Genomic DNA, 11,828 nt, shown 5'->3' with positions numbered 1-11,828 from the left:
GCCCAGCTACCCCAAGCCCCAGCCCGGGTAGTGCCTTCAGGAGAGGAGGAGATTGGTTTGGCCTGGGCGGCTGGCAGGCTGGCCAGACCTTGGTACAGCCAGGTCACCCGCTGACCTCCGGAGCCATGGCCGACCCGGGCAGCCCCGGGCTCTTAGGTGTGACTGGTGGTGGCCTGGGCAGGTGCCCCATGGAGCCCACCTTGCGAGCAGGACCCCTGAAGACGGGAGTGTGCCACCTTGGAGGGCCCCGCCTCGTGCACCCAGCACGTGTGGAGACAGCTCAGAAAAGCTGACGCAGTGAGAACAGAAAGGGGTCTCAGGCCGGGGCCCCGCCCTCCTCACCCCCTCCCCACGGGCGCCCGGAACCTCAGGCCACACAGACGACGACAGCAGGGCTCGTCAAGGGGTTTATTGGTGTCGGGGGCAGGCCTAGTTACAGTAGTTCTCCAGCTGGTAGAGCGAGCAGACGCTGGCACAGCACTGCTCCACGATGCCGCGCTTCTGCGGGGGCCCCTCCAGGCCGCCCGCGCCCGGGCCTCCGGCCAGCTCCAGCGCCCCCACTGCGGGGAGATGGTCAGGCAGCGGACGCCCCCCTGCCCGCCCTGCCCGGCCTTGGAGCGGGACCCTGCCCAGGCGCCCTTTCCCCCTCCCCCCGCCAGCTCCCGCCAGCCCACCCGGGATGGGGCCCTCTCTCCGGGTGACGGGGCATCTCCCATGGGCATCCCCCCATCACCACCAAGGGCTGCCCACCAAGACCCTCGGCCCCTGGATTGGCCTCACATCGTCAGATACCCCCCAGAGCTGCCCTCATGGGAGGAGGCGAGGGGGCCCAGATGAGAAGGCAGGGTGGAGGGGGTGAGGCCCCCCTGGGGGTCGTCCTGGCTTAGCCCCCAGGGAGCTGGTCACTTCCAGGATGTGAACAACAGGACATGGTTTTCCTTTTTAAAAATCTCTCCTGATTTTCTGCCAGGCGCCAGCGGGAGGCCAGGGTGGGAGCCAGGGGGACCGGGGGGGAGCGGGGGCAGCGGGGGCTCACCCTGGGGGCCCTCCAGCTCCCGGCGGGCCTTGGGCGTGTAGAAGAAGCCGCGCTCTCCGCACACCAGGTACAGCGCCTCCACCAGGTGGGAGCCACACAGATGCTGGTTGACGAAGGCGCGGGCCGGGGCGGGGGCCCAGAGCGCCAGCAGGGCCAGCAGGGGCGCCAGGCGTGTCCACAGGGCCATGGCGGGGCTGCGAGGACCTGGCGACAGCGGGGGCTGAGCCAGGGGAGGGGTGCCCAGGACCCTCAGTCAGGGCCGTCCCCCAGCCCAGCCCCTCAGCCAGGGCCCCCAGCCCAGCACCTTCAACCAGGGCCCCCAACCCAGGACCCTCAGCCAGGGCCCCCGCCCCGGGTGCTCCGAGAGAGCGCACATCCCCCTGCCGCTCAGTGGACCTGGGCCCCGACACCCTGAGCCCCAGCGGGGCAGCCCCGGACCCAGGCGGATGCAGAGCCCACGGACGGACCTGCTTGCTGGCAGCCTCGAATGCAGCCAGTCCTGAGGGCGGGGGGCTGCTGCGGCCTGCCGGCTTTATAGCCCCTGAGCCCACCACCTGGCCCGTCATCAGGGCCTCCAGGAGCGCGGCAGATGGCCCGGGGGCTGAGGCTGCAGTTTCCGGATCATTTCCCTGCTGCCGGGGCTGCGGGAACCTCTCCTTGGCCGTCAGCACCTCTTGGGGCCGTGGGGTCATTAGAGTCTTAATGAGGGGCCCGATCCACGCCAAGCTGTCCCTCGCACTGCTGGGGGTGAAGTCCTCTGCCCGGCCCTGCCTGGGCCCATCGTCCACGTTAGTCCAGGCAGTGGTGCGAAAGGGGGACCCCTGCTGTGTCCCTGGGCTGCCCCCGAGCCCCGGTGATGGTCCAGGCCGTGGGGTGGGCAGCAGGCGTGTGTCTCCTTGGCCACTGTCCCAGCCCCGTGCACCCACCCCAGCCACAGTGTCCCCGGCTTCCCAGGGGACACTGAGGGACTGAACCCAGGGACCCATGGCCGTGAGGCCCCTCAGGCTGGCCCCGATTCGGCCGCAGGGGCCCCCACCCGCCCGCCCAGCTGCCTTCTAGGCCCCGCCCCTCTCCCTGGAGCCCCTGCCCATCTCTTCCCAGCTGGACCCTTTCTTTTTGATACGTATAACTTTATTTACTTATTTAATGTTTGGCCACGCTGGGTCTTCGCGTCTCTAGTTGTAAAGGGGGGCCTGCTCCCCAGGGCACTGACTCAGTAGCTGTGGTGCACGGGCTTAGCTGCTCCGAGGAGTACAGGATCTTCCCAGACTGGGGACTGAACTTGTGTCTCCTGCACTGGCAGGCCGAGTCTTTACCACTGAGCCACCAGGGACGCCCCAAGGGCTGAGCCCGTCTGACGAGCCCCACAGCCCCATCACGTCCCTTGGCTGTCATTTGGGCTACACCCCTGTGGTGCCCCCACCCCCCCGACGGCCCCAGGGCTCCCCGACTCCAAGGAAGGGGCTGGGCCCTGCCTTCCCAGGACATCCCGGTGTCTGGAAGCCCCCCTGCAGCCAGGCGAGATTCCGTGGCCTCTTCGAGAGGGGCGTGCCAGGCAGAGGCTGGATGCGGGAAGACCCAGGGGGAGGGCAAAGCCCAGGGCCCAGTGGGGCAGGAGGGAGGGGAGCCAGCCATCAGCCCTTCCCCTGGGGTCTCAGTGGGGCACGTCACCCCAGGAGTGACCCCACTGGGAGCCGCACAGGCTGTGGGACAGGACTTCAGAAGGGCTGGTCACAAACCAGGTACTTGAGACGCGGCTGGAAGGACAGACTCCGGGGAGGATGAAAGGGGCGGGCGTTGCCTGGAAGGTAACGTGGGAATTCCTGGGATTAACATCCCCAGAGCCTTGAGCCAGGGTCCTGGCAGTGGGTGGGGGCGATGGCGGGGTGACCGGAGGGAGTAAGAGGGCCTGGAAGACAGGCTGGTGTCTGCCTTGTGCAGGAAAAGTAAGGAGCCACCCGCCTCCTGGGAAGCCCCAGGCTGCTGGCTCCGAGGGCCAGTCCTGGAGGAAAATTTGGAGGTTCTAGCTGGAGGCTGTGTCCAGGCCCGGCAAGTGAACAGAGCTCAGAATCCAGCACCCGCCCGCCTTTTGCTGGGTGACTGAGGCACGGAGAGGTCGCCCGGAGCCAGCCCAGCAGAGCTCCCTGCTGGCACGTCCTTTGTGGGGGCCATTCCCAGGTCCCGCTTTGGGGGGGTGGCGTACGAGGACTGGAGGGCCCAGCCTGCAGCTCTGCCTTGGAGACCAGAGCTGTGAGCCCTGCCCCGGGAACCCAGACCAGCCCCCCACCTCCAGGCCATCACCCCATGGAGACAGGACAGCTCAGCCCAACTCCCGCAGCCCTCTGCGGGTCCTCTGGGTGAGCAGGTGACCCTGGGCTGCCTGGAGGAGGCGGGCAGCGGGAGAGCTTCTGAGCGGGGCTGGGGCAGTGTGTGGGGGGCCCGGGGCTGTGTGCTGAGCCCGTGGCACGGACACAGACCCCAGGCAGGCACTCAAGGATGAGTCTCTCTTTTATTGAGGTTGCAAGCGGGCAGCGCAGCACAGGGGGAGCAGGCAGGACAAGGACGCCAACACGCAGCTGGCAAGCGCTGGGCAGGTGCCCTCTGGCAGGGGGTTCTCTGCGGGCTCTTGGGGCGCCCAGGCAGGCGGGGGCAGGCCGGGAGCCCCAGGCCGGCCCACTGGGGCCTGCGGGTGGTGCCCTGCGTCTAGCTGATGGCGTTCAGCGCATGGGCCAGGGCCTGCATCTCGTCCTGGACGCCGTCCAGGGCGCGCCGGATGGCGTGGGGACTGTCCAGCACGTCGATGGCCAGTGTGTACGGGTCAAACTTCACAGAGAAGGGGCGCTGGATGCGGGAGGCGTAGCTCCTGTGGGGCGGGGGGGCAGCCGGCAGGGACCCTCAGTCACCAGTGGGGCGGGGCCGGAGGGCGGGGCCCATCTCCTCCATCATAGCAGGTTCAGAGACCCCAGGACTTTTCTGAGTCACTTGGGCCCCCCAAAGCTTGTTCTGTCCAGCCACCCAGACAGGTCTGGGGATCAAGACCTCCTGCGAGGGCTGGGGGCTATTTATGGTGGGGAGGACAGGCCTTTTCCAAGCGAACCTCTACCAGGCACTCCATCCCACCCTGCTCCTTCCCAAGAGAGGCACAGCCAGGCCCCAGGCCTCCTCCTCCAGGAAGGCTTCCAGACATGCGCTCTGGAGAGTCTATTACATCTCTGTCCATAAGCTTGTGTGTGAGAGCCACACCCCCTTTACTCCAGGCTCAACAGATCCTCGTGACAACGGGAGTCTGGCTGGAAAGAGGCCCCTCCCGAGGGTGACCGGGTTGGGTGTGTCGGGCTCTGTCCCCCTCCCCTGGGGAACGCTGGTCACTGCGCCCCCAGCCCAGGAAACTCCCTGCCCACCAGGCGGGAGCCCACCTGGCCCTCAGCCATCCCGGTAGCCCTTCCCCTCTGTGCCCCCCACCACAGCCCCAGATGCTCAGGGGGCAGGAGGCCAGGAAGGACCCATCTTACAAAGTCAGACACATCTGTCTTACGGAGTCAAACTTCACCTTCTGAAAGTCGGGCCTTGGCCTGGCCACCAACCCTGCAGGTCTCCCCTCCCCAGACTTGTAGGGGGTCTCGCTGCGGGAGGGGTGCTGTAACTGAGATGAGCCCAGTTTTCTCCCCTGTGAAATGGGTCCGCAGGCCCGGCCTGCTGACCAGCTTGCCCGGTTCGGAGGTGCAGTGTTGTGGTGGGGTGGGATGGTGTCTCTGCCCGGGAGCCCCGGCCCACCTGAGCTTGTCCTTGGCATCGCTGAAGCTCTCAGACACGAAGTAGACGGGCTGGTAGGTCTGGTCCTGATAGGGCTGCACGGCCGCTGCATCAGGGTCGAAGGCCCGGATCTCGGGCTCCTCGGAAAGGGAGTGCTGGTGGGAGGCGGCGGGGCCGGGCTCTCAGGACCCGAGGCGACTGGAGCCCCAGGGCCGGACTCACACCCGCCCGCCCCTCGGGGGTCCTCCCGAGGCCTGGGGACGGTGCGCATGGGAAGGGGTAGGGGCTGCTTCTTCCGTCCCCCAGTAGGCCAGCCCCCTGCTCAGCCTCCCGGGTGGCCTGAGTCCAGGAGGATGGCCAAGATGGCCCTGCCTGCCAGGACCTGGCCCAGCCCTCCCTAGGGGGGTTCTCACCAGGAGCTCCCCGTAGGAGGACAGCAGCCCCGCGCCGTAGGCCTTCACCTCTCCATTCTGTTTGCATAGCCCGAACTCCACGGTGAACCAGTACAGCTGATGGGGTTGGCGGGAGACGCTGCGGTCAGCACAGCGTCTCACCAAGGCCCCGGCACCGCGCCCCCCCCTTCCCGGGCAGAGCTGAGCCAAGCTCCAGGGTGGTGGTGGTGGGGTCACGGCGCGAGAAGCGGAGACCTCAGCCTGCACAAGAGGGCCCAGCCTGAGCCCAGGGCCCTGCAGGGGACCCAACCCACCGTGGACAGCTTCTCAATTTCCTCATCCGACACTCCCAAGGATGCGAGCCCGATGTCCTGCGGAGGGGGAGCAGTGAGGGTGCTCGGGGTGTCTGTGCTCCCCCCGCCCCCGGGTCTCCTGGAAGCTGCTAAGGTGAGAGAGCCTCCTGGGATCCGCTGGGGGCCCGGGGGACCACTCCCCGACGTTCCTGGGAGATCCAGCAGGTGGCAGCACAAGGCCCGGCCTGGGCCCCGAGACCACGGGCTCCCGGGGAGGGTTCTTCCCGGACACTGTGCTGAGGTGGTCTCTCCGCGCCACCAGCCCTCTATTCCAGGACAACGCACGCCCCCTGAAGTCTCACGGCCCAGGTGGGCACTGTGTAGCCCCGAGAGGGTTGGCGAAGGGTGCCCATTGGTGGCCAGCCCCGTGGGTGACCGGGTTCCCGAGGCCCCAGGACACACCTGGGAAAACTGCGCGAAGGTCCGGTCGGCGAGCATGGGCACGTGCCCCAGCAGCTCGTGGCAGCAGTCCCTGTGTTGGGGGCGGAGAGTGGGTGGGGCTGGGGCCCCCAGGGCGGGCAGTCTGTGCCCCCCAACCCCAGACTCCTCCTCCCGTCCTCCTCCGCAGGCCGGGGGGCGAGGGCTGGTCACTCACGGCTCCGGGGAGTGCATGGGCGAGGAGGCGTGGCGGATGTACTGGGTGCACTGGAACACGCGGAAGGCCAGGCTGGCCAGGAAGTCCCGCGCGGACAGCAGGCCGGCCACGGGCCGCAGCTGGAAGCCGGTCCTCTCTGCTGGGGCGGGGGCGGGGGCGGGCGGTCAGGGCGCGGGGCTGGTGCGGGGGGCGGGGGGGGCGGATGGGGTGGGGCGGAGGGCGTGGCCGGGCGCGGGCTGCTCGCCCCCGGGGGCCCCCACGCGGGCACCGCACCCTTCAGGAAGCGTGAGACGTCCTCCAGCTGCGGGATTCGGTCCTCGCGGTACCCGCAGAAGCGCTCCAGCAGCTCGAAGGCCTCCAGGTGCTCGCGGCAGGCGTGGGTGGGGTACAGGCCCCGCAGTGTGGAGTAGACCTCCTTCCTGTGGGCCAGGGGCTCAGGCCGGCGCCTGCTCCCGACCCTCCCTGTGTCCAGCAGCGCCCCCACCCCGTGGGCTCTGCTTTGCGCCCTGCAGGCCCCGGCAGCCTCACGCTGCAGGCCTCTCACTGGCCCACGAAGCCGGCCACTTGGTGCGGGTTTGGGGGGTTTGGGGGGAGCTGTGGGGGGTCCCGGGAAGTCCCTCCTCTACTCAGACTTAGTCTGTCCTCCTGGAGGCCACTGCCTCCGACGGGGATTCTGTGGGTCTTCCCCTGAACCCTTGTCCCCACCCTGCTCCGCCTCTGCCACGGGGTCTCACCAGGTGGCTGTCTCCTCGGCTGTGTACTCCACGTGGGGAATGGGGTCGCCTCTGGGGAGGGGTCTGCGGTCAGTCCAGGCCCCTTCGGGGAGGACGTGTGGGGAGTGGACAGGAGGGGCCCAGGCTGAGCGCCCCGCCGGCCATGTGGCTGAGGTGCGCTGCTTAATCTCTCTGGGCCGAGGTTCCCCTGCTGCGACCACGGTGACAGCAGAGGTGACGGTGTTCATGCCAAGGACATCCCGCCCCTTCCCAAGGGGGTCTAGTGTGAGGCCCGAGGATGGGGTGTGGGTCCCAGAGGTCGCACCCAAGGAGGGTCCTTACTGCTTGTACTGGAAGGCGATCTCGGCGATCAGCTTCCTGCGCTGGCGGTACGCCTGGTCGGAGAAGCCCTGGCGGCAGAGTGGACGCAGTCGGGGGCCGCCCCGCCCCGCCCCGCCCCGACGCAGCTGGTGACCCCAGCAGGCACGGCTGGGCGGGGGGGGGGGCTGCACCCAGCCACGCCTCGCGGGGGCGGGGCAGCCCACAGACACGCCCTCCTCAGCCAGGCCACACCCACTGCCCATCACCCGGGGAGGCTGGCTCACGGGATGATCCAAGTCCAGGTCAGGGTCAAACTTGGTGACGAGGTGGTGACACTTGTCCAGCTCGGACACTTTCCTTGGGAACCAGAGGACTTCGGGGGTTGCAGGGGGAGGTGGTGGGAGGTGGAAAGACAGGAGTGAGTGCTGGGCACACAGGGAGGGGGCCGCTGGCGGCAGCCTCCCGCTCCATCTATGGGGCTGGGGACTGGAGGTGACCCAGGCCCAGACAGCTGAGCAGGAGGCCGCCGACCCGGGCCAGCAGGGAGGGACCCCCGGCCGTGCCCCGGTCCCTGCGGTTTCCCGTCTCCGGGGCGCGCGGCCCCACTGTGGGGCCGAGGGCCGCCTCACCTTTGCTCTCCCCGGCGGCACGCACATCTTCTGCCACGCGGCGCAGGGCGCTCAGCAGGGCGGGCACCACTGGGCCGGGCACCTCACAGCGCACGAAGCACTCCAGGGGCGGGCTCCCCGCCCGCAGTGGCTGGGCCGGTCGGGTCTCCAGGTGGTGGAGGTGGGCTTCGAATGTCTTGGGGGCGAGGGGGTGAGAGAGGGACAGACAGAGACAGATGGACAGATGGAGACGGAGGAGGGGGCGCGTGTTGCAGCCCTGCCCCGCCCGGGACCCCGGCGGCCAGGAACACACAGACTACCTCCCAGACTCAGGCGACGACTGCTGCCCGGGCAGATCTCGCCTGGAAAACTGGGCTAATGCACTTGTCTCAGGGTCCCCCAGACTCAGCATTCTGGACGGGGCCTCTGTCTGCCGCCAGTCACCCCCAGGCGGCCTGACATCCCTCCCTGCTGGCCTCGTGCAGGCCCTGTCCAGACCCCCGCAGCTGAGGGTGGGCGCTGACCCTGCCGCGGCCTGGTCAGGGGGCTCTGGTGCCCGCCAAGCAGGGTTGGGGGGAGGGATGGTAGGAAGGGTCCCCTCCCCCACAGGTGGGTGGCGCCAGCAACCAGGGAGCCTCGGTCTCCAAGGCCCTCGGGCCACACGGCCACACGGGAGCTTGAGCAGGCTCTGCGGTCCTGTCTTCGGGAGCCTGTGGGGGGAGCCAGTCCCTGGCCCCCCGTCCGGCCTGCTGTGACTAGAGCAGCTCACGCCATCGGCTGTACCTCAGCCCCGCCCCGCCGGGGACAGGCCTCCCGCGGGCGTCGTGACCGGCCCTTCCTTCAGGACCCACGCCGCCCCCCACCTGGAGTGAGGTGGTGGGCGCGGAGTGGGTGGGGGGCTGGGCTCAGAGACCCCCCAGGCCGGGAGGGGCCCCTCTCCTCAAGGTCCCCACAGCCCCCGGCACCCCTCACCTCAAACACCTTGATAGCCCGGGTCAGCGCAGGGGGCTTGGTGGGCCGCAGGGCGAACAGCAGGGTCAGCACCGCCTTCCCGTCCCTCTCCACCAGGCTGCCCGCCTCCGCGGACTCCGAGGATGAGGCCGCGGCCTCCGCCTTCTCCCGCTCCTTGCGTGCGTCCTGGATGAGGCTCTGCCGCCTCCCGACGAAGCGTGGGGACTGCGGGGAGAGGAGCGCCAGCTGCCCCCGCCCTCGGCCTGCCCACAGCGCCGGGCCGGCTCCAGCACCTCCCCACCTGGGGCTGGGGGCGAGGGCGGCCTCTGCGCCCACCTGACCGGGTCAGGGGACGGGAGGCGGTGGGTCGGGAGCCGTCTGGGGCTGCCCCGGGGCCAGAGGACACAGCGTCCAGGGGTCTGGGCTGACCCCTCCTCGTGGCCCCACCTCTAGCCCGGCCTGACAGCACCTTACCCGCCATCCGTCCCTGAGACCACGAGCCCCCGGGGTCGGTGTGTCTGCCTTCATCACTCCCTGAATGCAGAAGCCCCTCTGGGCTCACCACTTGGGGCTGAACTTCCAAGTAGGCCCTGGAGCCCTCGGGTCTCAGAACATGGCCAGGCCTGGGGGAGCCCTCCCCCCAGCCAACCTCGGGCAGGGTGTGGACAGAGTCAGGGGCCTCCATGGTGGGGGGCACCTCGCTGGGACCCCGAGAAGAGGGAACAACCCTCTACCCCATAGCAGGTCCCCTGAGACAGTGCCTGCAAATTAAATTTCCAGAACCCCACCCACGTTTTCATTAAAGCTCTGTAAACGAACCGATCATCCCAGCCCATCCCTGAGAGTGAACTGGAGACCCTTTCTCCAGCCCGGGAAGCCCCCAGTCATGCAGTCTCAGAGAGGAGGCTGGCCCAGTGGGTCTTCCCAGCACAGGCTCCCTTGAGTTCGGGGCTCCCAGGGGGTGGGCCGTGCCTTGGGGGCCATTCCTGGTGGTCAGGGAGGCTCAGGGTTGCTGGAGACAGGAGGGGATTTCAAGACTGGAGATCCCACGTGGGGCACAGAATGTGTGGCAGGCGGACGAGTGAGTGACGGGTGGGCAGGCGGACGGGCAGGCCATGGGTGGGGATGGCCCCTGAGCGCAGGCGGACGGGCGGGCCATGGTGGGGATGGCCCCTGAGCGCAGGCGGACGCCAGGCCATGGTGGGATGGCCCCTGAGCGCAGGCGGACGGGCGGGCCATGGTGGGATGGCCCCTGAGCACAGCCTCCCTTCAGCTCAGCAGCACGGGGGCTGCGTCCTGTTAGCCCACCGCCCCCACCCATGAGCCTCTGCTGGGCCTGGGACCCTGTCACACACACACTGGGTCCGGCAGGACCCCCACAGAGATTCAGCCGCCCGGGTTCAGCACAGGACGCGCTCGTGGCCAGGACTGGATGCCAGGCCTTGGCCCGGGGTGTCCGTGTAGACCCTGAGCCTGGGGCCACCCGCCAGACTTTGGGAGTCACCCCTGGGCTTTGGGTTCATTCCGGCCCGTGGGCACCAGCCTGCCCTCTTACCATGATGGCCTCGGCCTGCTTGGCGTCCAGCTCGGAGACGGCCCTGCGGAAGCCCTTGGCCTGCGGCGAGGCGGCGTTGGGGGTAGGCATGGTGCCGGTGAGGTCCAGGCTCCGTCTCCACAGCCCTCTGCCCGGCTGCCTTTATAGGCTGGGCTGACGTCAAAGCCCCCCGGGTCCCCCACCTGCACCTCCTTCACGTCTCCCTCCTGCTGCTGCCGCCTGAGGGAGGCGGGGTGGGCGTGGAGCGCGGAGCCGCCGAGAAAGGGCTCTATCCCATTAAATCTAATTGCATCCACTCTCACAGGCCCCCGGGCGGGTGGCCTGCCCGCCTCTGAATCATCTGGGCTCCAGCAGGCGTGTTCTGCAGGGCGGGGTGCAGCCGGGCCCCTCAGCCCACCCCAAGCGGGTGACAGGCGGCTTCACGGGGAGGTGGTGTTCCGGACACCCCAGGGTGTCCGGCACACAGAACCCTGACCTTTGGTGGCCATCAGTCCAGATACACAGGCTCAAACCACGGCTGTCTGGAGGCAGTTTGCTTTTCCGGAAGATCCTTCACCCCACCACATTTCCCCGCGGGGTCCTGAGGTCTGTTTCTGCTAAGTGCCCTCGGCAGGAGCATTATCTGCCCCCACGCCAGCCCGCTGTGCCCGGACCCCCAGGCACACCCAGCAGGGCCCGGCATGTTCCAGCAGGGCCTGTCCTCCAGTGTGGAGGAGGGTGAGGGAGGCAGGGCCATGCAGTCTCTAATAACTGCCCCACTTGCCCCTTCACGGCCATCTCCCAGCCCCCCAGCCCACCTTTGGCCCCCCAGTGTCTCCCTAAGGCCCTCTAACTGCTTCTTCTGGGGGAGTCCCCACTTCGGGGACACCCCAGCCATGAGCAGCACGCTCTGGCCCCTCTGGCCCTTCTCAGGGGAGTCCCTGCACCATGGGGCTCCCGGGACAGCTGCTGTCCAGCGTCTCCTGAGCTTCAGGCATGAGGCCCCTCTGGTGGGACCACCCCCACCCCCCGCCCCAGAGGCCAGGGCACCAGCTGGGACGCACCTCAGCGCCAGGCAGGCGCAAGAGCTGTGGTGTCTACGCTGCAGCCTGGCCCGTCCCCAGGCGTGTTCAGACTCAGCTTTGGGCGGGCTGGAGAGCCCCCTGGCTGTGAGCACTCCCCAACCACGGGCAGCTCTGGGGCCCCTCGGGAAGGCTTCTTCTCTCTGAAAAGGGAACTTCTGGAGGGGGCGTCTCCCCGTGCCCCTGGGCTCTGTGGGTTCCGCAGGGCTGGCCTGTGCCAGGGCCTCCAGGAAGCGGCAGTGGGGAGCAAGGGAGGGCCACCTGGGGGAAGCGGGGCGTGCCCGACAGGGCAGCCTCTGGAGGCGGACTTTCTCAAGTCTGGCTGCCCAGGGTGACGTTCTGGACACAGGAGCCGGCTGCCCTGGACTCCCCTTCTCCACTCCCGCAGGCCCACCCCTGGCTGGTGACCAAGTGGTCTCCATCCACCTCCCTGGCACCCCTCGGGCCCCAGGGAAGCACCCACTCTTCATCACAGTGGCCAGCCACGCCC

General features: G+C 68.7%; 2 protein-coding genes across 3 annotated transcripts; both read right to left on the bottom strand.

Annotated features, from left to right (window-relative positions):
* Positions 1-46: 46 nt before the first annotated feature.
* Positions 47-1,277, bottom strand: INS (insulin). The gene is made up of 2 exons (XM_061407389.1): positions 1,037-1,277; positions 47-560 (listed from the first exon to the last, which is right to left on the bottom strand). The coding sequence occupies exons 1-2, from the start codon at positions 1,221-1,223 to the stop codon at positions 430-432; spliced, it is 318 nt and encodes a 105-aa protein (XP_061263373.1). The 5' UTR covers positions 1,224-1,277; the 3' UTR covers positions 47-429.
* Positions 1,278-3,526: 2,249 nt separating this feature from the next.
* TH (tyrosine hydroxylase) lies at positions 3,527-11,556 on the bottom strand. Of its 2 annotated transcripts, XM_061407382.1 has the most exons (14): positions 11,321-11,556; positions 10,278-10,337; positions 8,744-8,947; positions 7,793-7,967; positions 7,448-7,536; positions 7,185-7,252; positions 6,864-6,914; positions 6,403-6,548; positions 6,130-6,265; positions 5,937-6,006; positions 5,496-5,552; positions 5,203-5,298; positions 4,811-4,944; positions 3,527-3,899 (listed from the first exon to the last, which is right to left on the bottom strand). In XM_061407382.1, exons 2-14 carry the CDS (start codon positions 10,278-10,280, stop codon positions 3,740-3,742), a joined length of 1,389 nt encoding a protein of 462 aa, XP_061263366.1. In that variant the 5' UTR covers positions 10,281-10,337; positions 11,321-11,556; the 3' UTR covers positions 3,527-3,739. The 2 variants fall into 2 exon arrangements, with proteins under 2 accessions (XP_061263366.1, XP_061263365.1); XM_061407381.1 differs by lacking the exon at positions 11,321-11,556 and having other exon boundaries at positions 10,278-11,282.
* Between the last annotated feature and the right edge of the window lie 272 nt (positions 11,557-11,828).

Source organism: Bos javanicus, chromosome 29 (assembly GCF_032452875.1).
Source record: "Bos javanicus breed banteng chromosome 29, ARS-OSU_banteng_1.0, whole genome shotgun sequence".
Classification (NCBI taxonomy): Eukaryota; Metazoa; Chordata; class Mammalia; order Artiodactyla; family Bovidae; genus Bos; species Bos javanicus.
Note: the sequence above shows the minus strand (reverse complement) of the source record. Positions and strands in the feature narration are given on the sequence as shown.